This window comes from Pipistrellus kuhlii, unplaced genomic scaffold, assembly GCF_014108245.1.
Source record: "Pipistrellus kuhlii isolate mPipKuh1 unplaced genomic scaffold, mPipKuh1.p scaffold_m20_p_2, whole genome shotgun sequence".
NCBI lineage: Eukaryota > Metazoa > Chordata > Mammalia > Chiroptera > Vespertilionidae > Pipistrellus > Pipistrellus kuhlii.
The window spans coordinates 37,951,755-37,970,153 of record NW_023425515.1 but is presented as its reverse complement, the minus strand read 5'-3'; the positions used below and the strand labels follow the sequence as shown (position 1 = coordinate 37,970,153).

At 48.3% G+C, this 18,399-nt stretch overlaps 2 protein-coding genes across 10 annotated transcripts in view; both read left to right on the top strand.

Annotated features, from left to right (window-relative positions):
• Positions 1–15,975, top strand: part of LIPH (lipase H) — a 51,536-nt gene extending 35,561 nt beyond the window's left edge. For 7 of the 9 annotated variants that reach the window (XM_036446120.2, XM_036446118.2, XM_036446115.2 and 4 more), the window contains one exon: positions 1,021–3,223. In XM_036446120.2, the coding sequence (XP_036302013.1) occupies positions 1,021–1,108 (88 nt within the window). In that variant the 3' untranslated portion in view covers positions 1,109–3,223. Of the gene's footprint in view, positions 1–1,020; positions 3,224–7,924; positions 8,205–11,050; positions 11,205–15,819 lie in introns of those variants that run through there. The other 2 variants (XR_004989314.2, XR_004989315.1) reach the window with 2 other exon arrangements.
• Positions 9,044–17,512, top strand: TMEM41A (transmembrane protein 41A). Its single transcript, XM_036446122.2, has 5 exons — positions 9,044–9,276; positions 11,051–11,204; positions 12,446–12,607; positions 13,221–13,359; positions 15,820–17,512. Exons 1-5 carry the CDS (start codon positions 9,158–9,160, stop codon positions 16,038–16,040), a joined length of 795 nt encoding a protein of 264 aa, XP_036302015.1. The 5' UTR covers positions 9,044–9,157; the 3' UTR covers positions 16,041–17,512.
• Positions 17,513–18,399: the final 887 nt, after the last annotated feature.

The following is an 18,399-nucleotide window of genomic DNA, read 5'->3' as shown; positions in this document are numbered from 1 at the left end:
CCCTTCCTAACCACTCTATCCACACTGCTTTGCAAGTTCCTAATTTGTTGTAGAAAAGAAAGTCTCATATAATTCAGCAAACTGATAGAACAGGTCCCTGGTATAAAAAAGTGGTATAGAACAATTAGAATATTTTATTCCCTTGGTACTGCATGAAAGTTAAATTTGATAACTGCAGTGAGAATGTCCTTGTTCTTAGGAAATACACACTGAAGAATTAAGTGGTAAATGACCTATTCTCAATTGGTTAAAAAAAAAAAGTAAACAACGAGTGTGTTTGTGTGTGTGTGTGTGTGTGTGTGTGTGTGTGTGTGCATGTGTGTTTGAGTAGAGACAGAGACGAGAAAAGAAAAGGCTGAGATGGTATGTATGTTTAGTAACTAATGGCACATATAGTTCTAGCATCCAACATCAGGCACAAGGGAGACAGGAAGTGATGTGAGCAGTTAGTACTTTAAAATTCCCTTCTCCTGGAGGTTTAGGGTACTCTAAAACATTTAATAATACAAGTTTCTTCTAAGGTTTAGGGTATAGTAAAACATTTAATAATATAAGTTTCTTCTAATATTTTTTTCTCTGATTACCAAAGGGATACATATTAATTTAAAAATTTTGGAAAGTGCAGAAAGTGTTAGGAAGTAGAGAAACATCACCCATAATGTCATCAGGCCGGTAGGCAGAAGTGGTTAGGGGCAATTAGACAGGCAGGAAGGCAAGCAGTTGGGAGCCAGCAGTCCTGGATTGTGAGAGGGATGTCCGACTGCCTAGACAGGATCAGGCCTAAACGGGCAGTTGGACATCCCTCAAGGGGGTCCCAGATTGGAGAGTGTACAGGCTGGGCTGAGGGAAATCTGTGCACTAATTTCGGGCTTCTAGTTAGAAATAATTGCTAAAGCATTTCATATCCTAGGGATATAATACAAGGTATTTGACTAGAATAGGGTATATTTATTATTTCATTGACAAGACTATTTCATCTTTTTTTTTTTTTTTTTTTTTTTTTTTTTTTTTTTTTTGCAGGCCCCAGTTGTGTCGGTATGACCTTGTTCTGATGGAAAACACTGAAACAGACTTTCAACCTATTTTCTGCCCAAAGTTGCAGTTGTAACTGTTGTCAGAACACGTGACCACCAAGGAACATCAGGAAAGCTATGGCAGGCTTTCTGAGAGTTTCACCGTCCTTACCTTCTCCTCCAGCCACAAAAAGTACGGAATAACCAGGGTTTTTCCAGTCGTGCCCCATGGATGTCACGTTGCCAAATGACAGCCGACTTTGGATTATAGAACAGTCCTGAGAAGGGAGGCCCTTAAGTAGGGCAAATCTGAAAGAGCCAGGCCCCAGGCAGCCAATGCTTTGTGTGGCCGCGTCCTGGGACCCCGTTTGTTCTGCCCTGAGATTCTGCTGCTGGTCACTCAGGCAGCTCAGCGGGACAAGCCTCTTAAAGGGAAGGACTGGCTGGAGACCTCACGTTGGACTCGACTCCACACTCCCTGTGCCAAATTCCTCCAGGTCCCCACATAGAGAAGGGAACCAGACGGACCTACCTCACAGGGCTGTTGAGTGGGTCTGGGAGGCAAGTCTGTGAAGGGTTCTTCGAAATCCCACGGGTGCCACATCCGTGAGTGGTTTGACAAATGTGAATATGCTTTTATTTAATTTTATAAGGCTTATCTAACATGCAATAAGAGGGCTACTCCTTATCCACACCAGCTTCTCTCTTGGGCTGTTCGCTCTGGAAAGGTAAGAAAGCCATACCCTGGCTTCCCACCTCCGCTACACTGGGAAAAATATTTCTTTTTCCTTCTTACTACTGTAATCCATGATTATTGAAGGAAATTTAGAAAAATGCATAGGTGCAAAACGAATATACGCTATATACAATCCCACCTGCTAGAGGGAATGAACGTTAACCTTTGGAATAATGCTAAGTAACCTTTGTTGCTAACATAGGAATTCCAAGCATAAACCGGTTTGCTCCTGGAACACTGGCAGCCTCCAGCTTCAGGGATTCTTGGGCTTCCCCAGAGCTGTGTGTGACCCATGAATCTGGAATAACCAAAGCAACCAAGCCAAGGCCAAGAGGGCCAAGGCCAGAGAGGCCAGAACCAAGGGAGGACCCTCCGTGGGGCCAGATCCCCAATGTGGGGACAGAACCAAAGGGTTTGAGCTGCGGCCACTGTGGGAAATCCCTGTGATTCCTGAGTGTCACAGGCCCGGTGACTTCCTCACCCAAGTGATTCTCCTACTGTTTTCTGTGAGGACAGCCCTTATTGGACAGAAATGGATTCTATTTAATAAATTATAGGATTCTGTAAATAGTTCCCGCGTGGCACATTTTGTATCTGCACTACAGAGATTTTCGTTTAGGTGAGGGAAGCCCACCGTGAATGACTGGACTCTGAAAAGAAAGTCTCAGCCACGGTCCTGCCCACCTGGACATGCGACCACTCATCCCTCTCCTTCCCATGTTCCCTCAGCCACTGGGGATGAGAGATCAGGGTGCTATCGGCCCTGACTTTATTAGCGTTTCCCATATTCTGCATTCTGATGAGCGCAGTTGCTTCTTCATCCTCCTTCCATTGCCTGGTAGGCAGGAGGTCAAGACAATAGAAAGAAAGTGCCAGAATAGCATTTCTGTTGTTTATAAACTCCTCAGGCCGGTGGGTGTCCCTCTGCTTCTTCTCTTGGTGCCTCCTCGTTCAGGACCGGGCTCACTATGGATGGATTGGATGGATGAACGAACCGGTCCATTAGTAAAGGAGGGAAGTTTGTTCACTGGCGAGGAGATGAATTTCAGTGAATTTCATCTAACCGCGATCAGGAGAAATGAAGGCCGGGACAGGGGTGACCCCTCTCTTCTCAGAACCTTTCTCCCAAGGCCCCCAAGGTCTCTTGCTATCCTGACCTCCTCTCCCTTCTTTTTGTCAGTGTATCTGTCCAAATCCCACATCCAAGATAGTCTATCCTCTTCCTGTCTTCACCAGTTATCTTCCACTTACTGTCACTTCTTTAAAGGGAGTCTTTTCAGACCTTGTTTCTCATACAGCTCATTGAACTTCTCTTTTATAGCACCTTAAGTTGTATTTTTGTACATTTATTTGTATGATTACTTGTTTAATATCTGTTTTCTCCACTAGCCTGCTCTGCAGGGCAGGAGCTGTGTACATAGTGTGGTGCGTGCACTCAGGAAATACAATATTTATTGAATGGACACTCTCCACTGTCTTGTGAGCCTCATGGAACCATGTTTAGTTATAAGTAAAGGCCTTCCCTCCCCCAGCCAGAGCCCCTTTCCCTGGAGGCACCCACATTTCTTTTCCACTGGCTTCTCCCCCCCGACCCCCACCCACCAACACACATTTGTTATTATTGTCTCCATTATCTCTGGAGGCTCATAGCTCACTTCCCAGGCTGCCTGGGAAAAAAAGTTTGACTCCCCCCCCCCCCCCCCCCGTCCCCTTCCCCACTCCTCTTTGAACCTTCCAAGTGCCCCCAACACCATTCTTCAGCATCCCGCCTATCCTGAAGCCCGGGAGATTTTGCTCCAGGACTCTTCAGCCTTCCTGGATGACTCCAAACTGGTTCAAAGACCGCCTTGCTTGTTTTCCATGAAACCATTCCACCACCCCACTTTCCACCGACTTCATATGTGCTTCCATTGCTGCTTGCATTATGCCATATTGTAGTATGCTTCTGTGTCTGTACCCACTCTGAGGCTATGAGCGTCACAAGAGCAGTTGCTGCTTGTGATGCTGCTTGTTTGTCTTGGCTGCCCTAGCCCCTGGCACCACATCAGGCACAAGGCAGGCGCTCATTACATGTGTGTTGAACAGAACAGAGTGGACTCAACCCTAGGACTTGAAGGAGGTCACCTCCACTCTGTTTAGACATCAACACACTTAACTGTTATTTCTGAAACCCTAAACTCAGAGCCTCCCACCTTCGGACTCCTGCCTTGTGCTCTCAGTCCTACAAAAATCTATCTTGGTCAAGAAGATTAGGGATGCCAGCAACAGAAACCCACAGGTACAACACAAGTTTTATTAAAGAGCTAGCTTGTAGAAACCCAGGAAGAGCTGAACCATCAGACCACAGCAAGGGCAGGGATGGGGGCAGCCTGTTCATGGGCCTTTATTAACCCTCGTGCTGGCCTTGAGTCTCACTGACTCAGCTTGGCTGTCTCCACGGGGCAGTTAGACCACGGGGGTCCTTGGACCACTGGGTCCTCAGCCACTCATTAAGTGGCCCGATTCCAAAGTTCAGGATTCTCTTGGAGAAGGTGACCATCCTGTTCCAAACAGTTATGGTTGGAGGGGGTGGGGAAGCAAAAGCATGTGGTCATTAGAGCTGCTCCTTTCGCTTGCTCTGTGCAAAGCTGATGAAGCCAGAAAAGGAGGTTGAGTGGTATTGATTAAGAGTCATGGGAAGCAACTGGTGAATTCACTCTCACTGGAACCTCTTGTCTTTTCTTCCCTCCCATTTCTCTGAGCCATTGACACCCATCGGCTTCCCAGCCCAGCACCTGTCCCTGGTGGGGGAGACAGCTGTCCTTTGTCAGGGACCTGGGCATGCGCTATGAGTGAATGGCCTTAATAGAGGCTGGTACAGTCTGCACATGGTGCACTGGCTGGTTGGAGTTGGCTCTGTAGGTGTGAGGTGTTGGGTTGGGGGCCAGGAGAAATGGGGAGACTGAGATCAGAGTGGAGGTGGGCTGGGAATGGGGAGCACAGTCCAGGGCTTCCCCAAACAGAGACGTTGAGTAGGAAGAATATGGACAGGAGTCTTTGGGGGGAGGAGGGTACAACAGGGAAGGCAAGCAGAGGCTCGGATAGTGAGCCTGTAGGGAGTTAGGTTTGCATTTCCCAAAATAGTTCTGTCAAAGGTTCTTTACCACCTCATGTTGGCCGAATCCCACAACCTTCAGGTCTCCTTGCTGGATTTTCCCATGGGCTCTGCCTCTAAGCCTGAGTCCCTTTTCTAACAGTCTTTCTTGGACTCTCGGGACACCTCTCCTCTCCACCTCCATTTCTCATCCAACATCCTTAGTTGCACCATCTGGCTCTTTCACTGGTTCCACTATCTCAATCCTCTCTCTCATAAAAATACTGGAGGGTAAGAGACCGGACTCTGTTTGCTGATGTGTGATCTTTATCAACTTAACTATTCCTAAGCTTCCATTTCCTGGACTGTAAATTGGGGGCTGTTAAGAGTCCCTGCTTCATGAGAGTTATTTTCTGGAATAAATACATTCTTGTGTGTAAAATGCTTACTGTGAGGTTGTGAATATATTAAGTACTCAAAGAATGTCAGCTGCCATTACTCCTCCCCGCCCCCACCCCATTTAAATTCTCCTCTAGAGACAGATGACATCCAAATCTGAGTGTTCAGCCTGAGCTCCGAATTTTCACCTGCTTGTTGAAAGGCAGCACAGGGCAGAGGAAAGTGCATGGGCTTTGGAGGGGGCAGCCCAGGGCGGGATTCCTGTTCAGCACTCACAGCTGTGGACTTTGCAAAGGGACTTCATCGGAACCCCTGCTCATCTTCTTACCCTTAAGTGGGCTAATGAAACTTCTCTGCAGTGGAATAAGCTTTGCCATTTCTATTTCCTCCATGGCACTTAGCATCCTATATAATAAAAGCCTCATATGCAAATTGTCCCCTCCACCGGGAGTTTGACCAGGAGTTCAACCAGGGTTGGGGCTGGCAGCTGCAGGCAGCCAGGGTAAGGGAGCACCCTGGCCAGCAGCCAGCAGCCACTGGGGACCCTACCTGTGCACGAATTTTGTGCACTGGGCCTCTAGTGTTCTATAGTTACATCTTTCTCCATTCTCGCCCCCAACCAAGGGAAAGTAAAGTCCTTAAGGAGCCTTGCCTTCTGTTCCCTACCCTGTTCCTTGCCCCAGCACCCTTCTGACAGAGGCTCAATAACGCTAGTTTCTTATTCACTTTCTCTCCTATATTCCTCAGACTTCTCTAAACTAACATATACCAAATCAAACAACTAGTCATGTCCTTGCTAGACTGTACCTCTTAATTGACAAATATTTATTAAGTGGCAATTCTAAGCCAAGCAGAGAGCTAAGGGCCAGATCAGACAAAAGATTGATGAGATATTGTCTTATTTGCGAAAATGTTTACTGTCTACTGGGGAGATGAGTAACGACACTGGAGTGTAGTATTTGCAATAACAGAAATAGAGACCCTTCACATAGAAGGAGCCCCAAGCATCGAGAAGGGACAACCTTTTCTGACTGTAGGGGTGGGAAGAGGCTTCTCAGTGGAAGGGACCATTGCCCAGGGTGTTGATGAGAGTAGGGATTTGCCAGGCAGAGAAGACTGCCAGATTGAAGGAAGGGTATCGTCAGAGGCATGAACTAACATGGTGCATGTTCAGCTGGAATGGAGGGTTTAAAGGGACAAATGAGAATGGAGAGCTGAGACCATCTGCCCCATTTTTTAAAATGGGAAATTTCACAAACATACAGATATAGAGAAAATGCTATAAAATCCACTTCTACGTGATGGTCATCAGCTTAAACAATTATCAATTCAGTGGGCAGTCTTGCTTATTTCTAACCCTACCCACTAAATTCCCAACCTATCATTTTTTTAGGGCACAAAGTTTTCTTTAAATATTTCTTTTGGGGATGGGGCATAACACTTCTCAATTAAGATAAACATTTTTTAAACACTACAGAGGATATATATATATATATATATATATATATATATACACACACACATATATACTGAGTGGCCAGATTATTATGGGTTCAGAAATCATAATAATCTGGTCACTCAGTGTATATCCTATATAATAAAAGAGTAATATGCAAATGGCCCCCTTGACCAGGAGTTTGACCAGCAGGCAGGCGGGCCAACCACCCATGTCCCCTCCCACCAGCCAGGCTGGCCAGGCCCCACCCATGCACGAATTCATGCACAGGACTCTGATAATAAACTGGCCACTTAGTATATACATATATTCATGCCATAGATTCACAGGGAGTGGGTTGCAACAGCTCAGGCTCCTTTCCTCTGGCTCTCACATAGTGAGCTTCTCTGGGTGGAGCAGGCTGGCCCTTCAGTTGAATCCAAGTACCTTTCTCTTTGGCTTCATTTCTCTCCACATGTTTCAGGAAACTATTGACTGTTAATGTGCTTAATATGCTCAACACACACATTAATTCTCTTGGCAAGATTACAACAATGCCCACTGCGTGCTGGGTAACATTGTAGATTCATCCGGTTTTGCCAAGGGAATATCTGTAGACATCCCTTGATTTCTACAACATCACTTTTCTTGTAGATTCAGATGTATGTGGCCAAAGAAACAATTCCATGTTTTCTAAAAGGCCTAGAAAATGTATAGTGTATAGCTGGCACCTCACCTCTTTCCTTTGTATTGGTCATTTTGTGAAATTATTGGAAGATGGTAGTTCTAGCCAAAAGGCCCATTCCATTATTTTAATGCAAATCCAAGATAGTAAATCATTTAATTCATAAATGCTTTAGTATTTTGAAAAGATAAAGTATATCCTTCTATTTTCTTCTTGCAAATGAGTCACAATATACTCTAACACTGCACCTTCCCTATCTGATGACTGAACTGTGTCAGGATATACAGAGTTGCCTCCCTCTTTTAGCAAGCTACCTAGTGTTGCATTTGTGAATATACCACAATTAACTTTGCTGGTCCCCAACTGAGGGACATTTAGGTTGTTTCCAATCTCTTAATATCAAAGCAAAGCTGAGAAGAATACCTTTGAACATACATGTTTGTCTATTGAGGGGGATATCTACAGGTTAAATTCCTAGATGCAAAATTGCAAGGACTTTGTACATTTTGAAACCTGACAGGTGATCCCTCTTTGGCCTAAAAGGTGCTTTGGATGGTAAGACAAAGATATTTTCTTTGTTCAGGCTTGTGACATTCTGAAATCCTCTCTGCTCCTGCTCCATTTAATCAATCATATGCCCTACCAACTCAACTCCTCCCAGTCTGTCCATCTTCCTCCTTCCTTCATCCCCACTGCTGTGGTCCTGGCTCAGGCCTGCATCCTTTATCATCAGGATGGCTATAACTATCAACTCAAAGTATATTCGAATCCTAACACAGGAATGGAATCATTCTCTTGCTGAGCCACTTCGGCTGGTGTCTCACCATGTTCAATATTAAAAAAAACCCACACACACCAATTTCCTAGCCTGCCTGCCTTTCAATGCTTTCCAGTTTGTCCCTAACTTCTCCCTCATTTTTCATACACCTTACTGGTAGACTTCATTGAACCCGGATTCTGGTGCTTTCCTTGTGCCCCACCTCTCTCTTTCCCTTCTTTGTCTGATGTGGAAATCTTGCTCAACTTTTAAGGTAAATTGAAGCCCCACCTCCTCATCCACACAGCATAGGGCCACTAGTTAACTTGAATTCTAATCTTGACTCCTGAGATTCAGTTTTTGTCTGTTAAATAAAGACAAAAATACCAACCTTGATGTGAGGTTACAGCAGGCGTCAATAAAAGGTAATTCTGATCATGTCCGTGGTCACTGACCTTCTCACCGGAGCCCCTGCTTCTACCTGGCTACATTAGCTTGTGTTACCGCTGTTTGTGGACAAGGCCGTCCTGACCACTAGACTGCAAGCTCGCTGTGGGCAAGGCTTGTGATGTGCCTCTGGATCCCCCAGCCTGGCAGAGCGTCTACTTAAAATAAGCGGAGAAAGAGACAGAGATAAACGTGAAAAGAGATGAAAGATGGGCAGACAAGCAGAGAGGGGCTGGAAGCTTAGGCTTCCTCTGAAATCTCGGCCCAGCGCCAGGGTCGGAGTCTGGTCCAGGGCGGGGCTTGGGGGCGGGGTCCGGGGCGGACCTCGGCCTGGGGCGGACCTCGGCCTGGGGCGGACCTCGGCCTGGGGGCGGGGCCTGTGGCGGACCTCGGCCTGGGGGCGGGGCCTGGGGGCGGACCCTCGGCCTGTGGCGGACCCACTGCCTGGGGCGGGGCCTGGGGGCGGACCCTCGGCCTGGGGGCGGGGCTTGGCGCGGCCCCGCCTCGGTCCGTCAGCGAACGTGGTCCCCGGGCTTCGGCTGCGAGCGGAGCGGTACAGCAGGCGCTGCCTCCAGGGTCCTCGCAGCGGGCGGTCCGGGTGCGGGCGCCGAGATGCGCCCCCTGCTCCGCCTGCTCCTGGTCTTCGCCGGCTGCACCGTCGCCTTGTACTTGCTGTCGACACAGCTGCCCCGCGCACCCACCCGGGGCTCCGCCGAGGACGCTGAAGGCAGGTGCGTGGCGGGGACCGGGGTTCGGGTCAGAAAGGGAGACAGTTTCGGGGATGGGGTCTGGGAATCTGAGATTCCGGTTCTCGGATCGGGGGCGACGGGGCCGGGTCTTGGGGTTCCAGCACAGGCGAGCGAGGTCTGGTCTCGGGCCGGCTGGAGACTCGCGGCACTTTCCTCGGCGGAGCCCCCTCGCGGCTGGGTTCACGCCTTGGCCTCGCCCGCCCGCTCGCGTTTCCAGGCTCAGCCCTCACTCACCCCCATGTGCAGCCGACCCTCACCCCTGTTTGCACCCGCAGCCTTTTTTCACGACTGCTCTCAGCCTACCCCCTCACTGAGGTCTACCCTGGGGACTTGAAGGCTTTCGGACTTTTAAGTTATTCAGAAATTAAGGATCGGGTCCTCCCTCTTCCTGACTGTCTCCACTGGACCAGGCAGCAGGAGGCGGTGTCATACCGGCTGGGCTGGTTTGCCCGGAGAGCTGGTTTGTAGATTTCATGGGCTTATGTCCGGCACAGCCTTGAGCGCAGAATGTTCCTGATATTTGCATATTAGGACAGTGGTTTTCAGAATTTGCACTTTTTTTGCTCTAGCTGAGAGGACTTTGCTGTGGGTGTCAGATGGGCGAAGAGAAGCATTTTGGTGAGGACGAGGAGGGTTTGCTAATAATCCATCATTGATGGATGCAAGGATTGTCCCGGTGGCAGTGGCAAAGTAGCCTTTACACTTTCCAGTAACCCTTGTCCGGGACTCAGAGTGCGCCCAGGACCAGATAAAGATCAGGGTGAAAAGCCAGGCTATTTGAAAGGACTGGTTTCAAGGCTGGCATGTTATCAAGGTTATGTTTATGATGCAAGACAAATGGACTTATGCAGAGAATCTTTAGCTGGCATGTTTCTGTCTGATAAAACCAGCCCTTTTAACTAGTAACGCGGGAGCGGTGGGAAGATTGAATTGTCCTTGGCCTAAAGTTTGTGGGGGAGTGCTCCTTGAAAGGAAAGCAATTTAGGACATTTAGTTCTTGCTTGGAAATGAATCCATTTGCTTCTTAAGAATAAACTGTAAGCACTGGCTGGTTTGGCTCAGTAGATAGAGCGTCAGTCTGCCGACTCAAGGGTCTCAGGTTTGATTCCGGTCAAAGGCATGTATGTACCTTGGTTGCGGGCACATCCCCAGTGGGGGAAGTGCAGGAGGCAGCTGATTGATGTTTCTCTTTCATGGATGTTTCTGGCGCTCTCTCTCCCTCTCCCTTCCTCCCTGTAAAAAGTCAATAAAATTTATTTTTAAAAAAGAATATATGAGCTTAACCAGTGGTCAAGGACAACAGGGGGGTGGGGGCACGAGTGGGGAGGGGTGGGGGATGGGAATGGGGGGATGAAGACAATTATGTGATACCTTAATCAACAAAGAAATTTAAAATAAATAAATAAATAAATAAATAGAATAGAATAGACTGTAAAACCTGAGAGGTGAAAGGGAACTTAGTGATGATCCAACATGGAGCCTCCTTTTTCAGATAAGGAAACGGAGGCCCAGGGACCAGCCCAAGACCACACAGCTGGGCAGGAGCAGAGCTCAGGTGCTACCCCATCTCTCTTGCTTTCACACCAGGGCTCTTCTGTCCGCTCTGCTGTGTTGTCAGTTCTCCCACCATCGGGGCTCCCGGCAGGTGTATATTCCCAGCAAACCAGAAGAGGAGCACATTTCTAAGACGGCACCATGAGTAACGTTACTGGTTTGATCTGGACTCACGTTTCCATGTGCTTTTCCAAACCCCCAGGTCCCTGTGGTTCCCCTCGGACTTGGCTGAGCTGCGGGAGCTCTCCGAGGTCCTTCGAGACTACCGGAGGGAGCATCAGGCCTACGTGTTCCTGCTCTTCTGCAGCGCCTACCTCTACAAACAGTGCTTTGCCATCCCCGGCTCCAGCTTCCTGGTCAGTGCCCTGTCCTCCTTCTGTGCCTGTCAGGAAGCCTCCTTCTGTCTTGTAGGGGGGTCCTTAGGCTGCAAGTCACACAGGGCAGAGGACAGACTGCTGTGACTACCCTGTTTGGACAGCTTCTCCTGTGGCAGGCACTGTCCTAGTTGTTTTACTTGCGTGACCTTATTTAATGCTCCCAACAGCCTTATAATGCGGGGAGAAGCTAAGATACTGTCCAAGGGGACGAGGCGAGGAGGGGGAAAGGCTGGGATCTGTACCTGCTTCCACTCAGCTCCGGAGCCTGCCTTTTCTCTCGTGTTTGCTGCTTTTGTTGCGAAGGCATCAAGAGCCATGGAGCACTGTTCTTGCGAGACATACCGATGACCCTGGGCTGGGTCAACTCTCCTCCTCACCGCTCCCATGATGTTCTGCATTTTGGCACTGCTTTTTAAAAAAAATATATATTTTATTGATTTTTTACAGAGAGGAAAGGAGAGAGATAGAGAGCTAGAAACATCGATGAGAGAGGAACATCAACCCGCAGCCTCCTGCACACCTCCTACTGGGGATGTGCCCGCAACCAAGGTACATGCCCTTGACCGGAATCGAACCTGGGACCTCTCAGTCCGCAGGCCAACGCTCTATCCACTGAGCCAAACCGGTTGGCACTGCTTTTGACTTTTCAAAAAACAATCTGTTTTCGGGGGGGGCGCCCAAGTCCTTCTGAACGAGGCCACTTCCCCCCAAATCTGTTTTTTGTCTGTGAGTTCCTGAGTTCCTTGAGGATAGGACCTGTTTCTTATTCTCAGCACTTGTATTCCTTTGCCTGACGCAGGGGGGTGTCTTCCTAAGTGTTTGATGAACAAATGCAAGTTGTTTGTGGTGATGTTAGGCTCTGGGGGATCCGGACGTTTCTCTGATGTGGGGAGAACAAGTCATTCTGATTTTCCAGGTGGCCCCTCAGGAGCCACAGACCCGAGCTTGTTCTCCGGCTGTTGGATGATTTTCATCAGTTGTCATCTCAGATTATACAGAATTCTCTGTGCTCTCCTCCCAGCAGCTTTTAAATCCTCACCCCTGGTTTAAAGGTGAAGAGAAAGGCAGGGTTGTAGTTCTCAGCTCTTTCATCACTTTCCATTCACTTCTTTAAAATGGGAGTTGGGTTGTGGCCCAAGGGTGGAGGGAACTCATGACTCAACCCCCAAGACTGGTCGCTGCCAGATGCGTTTGAGGCTGAGGATTTGTTTTCTTTGCAGAACGTGTTAGCCGGTGCTCTGTTTGGGCCGTGGCTGGGGCTTCTGCTGTGCTGCGTGCTGACTTCGGTGGGCGCCACATGCTGCTACCTGCTCTCCAGTATGTTTGGCAAACAGCTGGTGGTCTCCTACTTTCCTGACAAAGTGGCCCTGCTGCAGAAGAAAGTAAGGGGCAGGGGTACATCCGAGTGCTGGGCTCCCTTCAGGGACCTGGGGGTGGAGGGAGGGGCAGGGATTTCCCACCATGTTCCTCTGCCTGCTTCTGGGAGTCCTAGGGTTCTTCTTTTAAAAAAAAATATATTTTATTGATTTTTTTACAGAGAGGAAGAGAGAGGGATAGAGAGCTAGAAACATCGATGAGAGAATCATCCATCAGCTGCCTCTTGCACACCCCCTACTGGGGATGTGCCTGCAACCAAGGCACATGCCCTTAACCGGAATCGAACCTGGGACCCTTCAGTCTGCAGGTCGACGCTCTATCCACTGAGCCAAACCGGTTTCGGCCTCGGGGTTCTTACAATGTCTCCAAGAGGCACAGACCTGGGATCAAACCCTAGCTCCATCATTAGCATCTCTGGGACTTGAGACAAGTTCCTGACTTCTCTGAGCCTCAGGCACCTCTGTTTTAAAAACAAGGAAAACAGTCACTACCCTGGGGGTTGTTGGGAGGTTTGGGGACAGAATAGATCAAGTATCTAGAACCGTGCCTGGCACCAACAGATTTTCAATACCCGGAGATGCTTTCTGCTTCCTAACGCCCTGTCTTCTTTGGCTACAGGTGGAGGAGAACAGAAACAGCTTGTTTTTTTTCTTACTGTTTTTGAGACTTTTCCCCATGACGCCAAACTGGTTCTTGAACCTCTCGGCCCCGATTCTGAACATCCCCATCGGGCAGTTCTTCTTCTCCGTGCTGATCGGTAAGAAGCGAGTGAGTCTTCAGAGTTGTCTCGCTGGGGCGCTGCCCTGCGTTAGCAACCACATGGCCACGTGCCTGCGTCTGAGACCCACGAAGAGCATCCTCAGGTGTTAGCTAAAATCCTGATTTTACATCTACTCAGTCTTGAACAAGAAACCTCAGAAAAACACTTCCAGGAAAAATCGGACTGTTCATCCTACAGCCGTGTTTAGCACCTAGGTGTGCCAAGCACAGTGCAAGACATTGGGTTAGACCACATGTGTCAAACACAAGGCCCGCGGGCCAAATCCGTCCCGCCAGGCCTTGCAATGTGGCCTGCACCGCGCTGTCATCACTGCACTCGGCTGCGTTTCCATCACAATGACAGTTTATGACTGTTCAGTAAACCATTCGGCCCGCGATTTAGGCTGGATTTTAGATTTTGGCCCCTTCTCTGATTGAGTTTGACACCCCTAACCGTTAGACCCAGTGTTTCCCAAAGTGTGGTACACGTACCCCCAGGGGTATGGGAAGAGTTTGGTGGGGGTACGTGTTGCCCTGGAGTTTGGTGGTGATATGCACTGCACCATGCTTAGCTGAGCCTAATTCTATGTTCTCATGAGTATGAGGGGTACTCAGCATTACGAAAATTATAGAAGGGGTACACATATGTCAAAAGTTTGGGGGGGAAAAAAAGTTTGGGAAACACTGGAGAGGATAATCTATAAAGCACATGACTTGGCCCATGCGAGGTGCTCAGTAAACACTAGCAGGAAAAGCAGGGTTGGAAGGAAGGTTATGTGGGCTGAAAAAAGGAACAAGAGCAGAGGACTTCCTGTCTGGCTTTGGCCCCTGTTTAAGTAAGACATTAGGAAGAGCAGGTACCAGGGGACTCCTTCCTGCCTCCTGATGGCTGTGTGACCTTCAGCAGCTGCTTCGCCTCCGTGGGGCCCTTGGCCAGATGAGGGGCAAGAGCAGCGTTTCTCAATGTATAGGCCATGGGCCACCTTTATCAGAACGCTAAAGTGCTAACATCCTATTAAATCAGTGACTTATTTTCTCCTGGAAATAAACCATTTTTTTTTTTTTTTTAAAGTCCTCACTTAAATCTTCTTTAGAGCGTGGATGGAAAGAACACTCAGGGCTTCTAGGTCAAACAAAACAAATCTGTGGTTGAGCAGCTGCTATTAATAGGGGATTCTTGAGAGAAATGGAGATCTTAACACGAAGCAAAATCAACCACAGTTAATTCTGGTCATATCGGCTTGCAGACAAAGTGCCTCAGTGCCTTGGTTGGCGACCTGTGATTGCCCAGGTGGCACAGAGCTCAGACAGACTCTGGAGACCAGAGCTCCAGTCTCCCCTCTGACAAGCTGTGCAACCTGGAGCGTCTATGATCTTGAGGTCTGCTCATCTGTGGAAGAGGGTGGATCACCAGGGGGTCCCAAACCAATTGGAGTGGAGAGGCTTTTAAAATGCAGGCTCCTGATGCTCTCTTAGACCCAGGTAACCAGAATCTCTGGGGTGGACATGTTTCTGTTCACTTCACCAGGAGATGGTTATGTCACCAGCCTGTCTAGCCACCACTCAGACTTTTGGGGCCCAATGAACTTGATGACCTCTTAGAAACAGTGTGGACCATGAAAAGAACACATTATGCATACTGTAGGTCTCATCATGATGGTGCTGCTCCTTACTTGGTTCTTGGCTGGTCAGAACCAAATTTGGGGCCCACCTCTAGCTAGTAGGTGATTTTTATGCATTTTTGTCCTAACTCTACTCCCTTATTTTATTCTTCACTCGTTTTTGTTTTTCCTCTTAACATCTTTTTTTTAAATATATATAATTGATTTTTTACAGAGAGGAAGGGAGAGGGACAGAGAGTTCAGAAACATCAATGAGAGAGAAACATCGATCAGCTGTTTCCTGCACACCCCCCACTGAGGATGTGCCACAATCTAGGTCTATGCCCTTGACCGGAATCGAACCTGGCACCCTTCAGTCCACAGGCCAACGCTCTATCCACTGAGCCAAACCAGTTAGGGCTTAACATCTTTTTAATCTTATTGTAGCGTATGTATTTTTGTAAACAAAGCTCAAGTCCTTTTGTTAAATAAGGCAGGTGTATATGGGAAGTGAAGACAGGAGGGAGAAAGTGGAAATCCCTTCTTTTCCACTTTCTCCCTCCTGTCTTCACTTAGGACCTTGATAGTGCTTCAAGACATACAGTATACATAACATAAAGACCACCGTGTTCTTTTCATGGTCCACACTGTTTCTAAGAGGTCATCAAGTTCATTATGACCTTGGCTCCTAAACTGACCAACTCTGGGATCCTGTACCTGACAGGAGTACCTGACAGAGGTAACATGTTTAGGAGTGAAGAGCTGTGAACTTGTGGTGACATTTCGGAACGGTTAATGTTCTTCCTTTTCCGGTACCCTCCCCTCCCCCCAGTAACAAGCCCTCTCTTTTCTTCCAGGTTTGATCCCCTACAACTTCATCTGTGTGCAGACAGGCTCCATCCTGTCCACCCTCACCTCTCTGGATGCTCTTTTCTCCTGGGAAACGGTCCTTAAGCTGTTGGCCATCGCTCTGGTGGCCTTAGTCCCTGGAACCCTCATAAAGAAGTTCAGTCAGAAAGACCTGCACTTGAGCGAAACAAGCAATGCCAATCATCTAAACGGCAGGAAGGTCATGTGATCTGGATCGTTTTGGTTGTGTGTCCCTGGACTCGACTGCTTCTGTGTGTCGTGGGTGTGGTCCTCTATAGCCCCTCCTTGTTTTTTAATTGCCCTCCACGGGTGGTTTGGACAGTATTCATCCGTGCGCCTTGTCTCGCCATGAAGGACACTGCGCTGTAGAAGGGGAGTTACATCAGGTTCTCAAACAAGCCCTGGTCAGTAGGACACTCTGTGAACTGGATAGCTGCTCAGGAAACCCTGTTTCTATTTTATTGTGTAACAAGGAGCTCAGGACAGTCTCTTGTGTTTATTTGCCTCTTGCCAAGCCCGGAGCTGCCTCGGAGAGGATGCCGACTGGCCTTGTCCAGAGTGCCTCCTTTGCGAAGTGATAGGCTGTAGTGACAGGTGTTTCTTCTGTCCTTTTTTGCGGATGACCTACCTCTTCCATAAACCAAGGGAAAGAAGCTGCTTAGAATGTCTGTGTACAGTTCAAGGGCACAGTGATTTCCGCGATGTTCTCTGTGTTCGGGCAACCCGAGGTTACCATACTTATCAGGTTCCCTCTTGGTTGCGTGGCCTGACAATTAAGCTGATTGCAGACAGATTATTAAATATGAATGGAGCACTCTATATGCCATGGATACGCTCTGGAGAATCTCCCTCTGGACAGTGCAGGGCCCTTGACTCACCTGCACCAAATGACTATCAGTACATTTTCTAGCCTGTGCTTTCTGTGTGTGAATCCCTCCTCCCTCCTGCTAGGAGAATGGACGCCCAGATATTGCCCTCTGGATGTTTTTCAATTTGTCATTTGCCAAGAATAACTGAGCAAATATGGCATTTTATCTTTTAATTCTAAGAGGAAAACGTGGTTTGGGGTTTCTGTCTGTGCTGTGTTTCGATTATCTGCAGCTGTTGTTGCTTCTGAGCGCAGCAGTATTGAATTGGCACAGACCCGGTGTCATACTTCCAAGGTCAGAAGGACCTTGGCTCCTAAACTGACCAACTCTGGGATCCTGTATCCGACAAGGAGTAACTAGCCATTTCTCACCAGAACTGTTGCGCTTGTGCATGGCCTGCTGGGTTTTTGGTTTGGGTTGCCCAAGAATCTTGCCAAGGCTTTAATCTAGGCCACCTGTTCTACATGAATTCTTGGGAATGAATTCCCAAGCATTGTTTTTTGGACTCATATGAAAAAAAAGTACACAAAACAAAAACAGAAGAACTTAATTTTTGAAGATGTGTTGATTTAAAAGAAGCTTGATAACAAGGGTGGGCGTGACGAGGAGGCCAGCTGGACTCGGAAACCTGAGGCTCTCTGCTCCCGGAGTCGGGGAAGGAGGGAGGAACCGGAAGCTGTCACACTTTGTCCTTCACCAGGACCCTCGGGTTGGTCTCTGTCCCTCATCCCCCACGGTCTTGCAACAATGTGCCTTATCGGCTGTGAGTTTACAGGCAAAGCAAGCTCCCGAATAAAGGATATAAATGTTCTGTGTGGTATGTGTTCGTACATGTTGCTAACTTTCAGTTCCCCTCGCTAGTGGGCGTCAGTATTGGCTCAGAATCCGACTGTCCAAATGGTGTTCCAGCTCTCTACTCTCAAGCCTTTTACCAGTATTATTTTTTAGAAGCCACATTCTCCTTTTCACCCTTCCCCTCTCTCTGCTCACTGGATAGTGGGGTAATTAGTAACACTAACTGTAAGATGGGCAGCAGGCAAACCAGAGGGAGGAAGCAGAGCGCCTGTCCGGGCTATTTCAGAATAACCAAGAAGGGACTGTCACGAAACAAAATAACGGTGCTCTCTTCCTTCTGTGATGTGTACAACAAGAGCCACCGAAACCAGCTTTGCCATCCTGGCTGCAGGAAACCCGGGCATGTGAAGTCCTCCTTTCCCTAAGTCCGGACAAATGCTGAGATTTGTGAAGGCAGCTCTCAGGACACAACCAGTGCCTTTAGGAAAAAACGACCAAAAACCGGTGAAGTACAGTTTTTAATTCCATGCATGTGTTTGCTGTGATAGTCGCTTTTGTTCTCATGGCTGTATAGTTGTTTGGTACAAAGCGAGCTGGCATCAAACCAGTACACGGTGCAGAGGAACTAACAGGGCGGCAACCACAGGGAAACAGATGAGGGGGTTCATTTTGAGACCTGACCACAAAAAGAAGTTAATTTGCTCCAAATGGATGGGGAACTCAGATCATTGCAGTAAAGAATTAAAGTGAGTCTTCCCACTTCCGGAGTCAGAAGAGCTCTCCGGGTGACACGATAGCTGGGATTGGGCAACCATTGGAGGACCCTGTCTGCCTGGTCACCGGGCAGCAGCCAGGAGCCAGAATCTTGTAGAGAGTAGGTCTGTGATTCTGCCAGGAGTTTCC

Excerpts from the sequence above, each read along its gene's own strand:
- TMEM41A (XM_036446122.2), top strand. The coding sequence starts at position 9,158 with ATGCGCCCCCTGCTCCGCCTGCTCCTGGTCTTCGCCGGCTGCACCGTC. Across the intron at positions 12,608-13,220 it reads TGGCCCTGCTGCAGAAGAAA|GTGGAGGAGAACAGAAACAG; the intron begins GTAAGGGGCAGG and ends CTTTGGCTACAG. Across the intron at positions 13,360-15,819 it reads CTTCTTCTCCGTGCTGATCG|GTTTGATCCCCTACAACTTC; the intron begins GTAAGAAGCGAG and ends CTTTTCTTCCAG.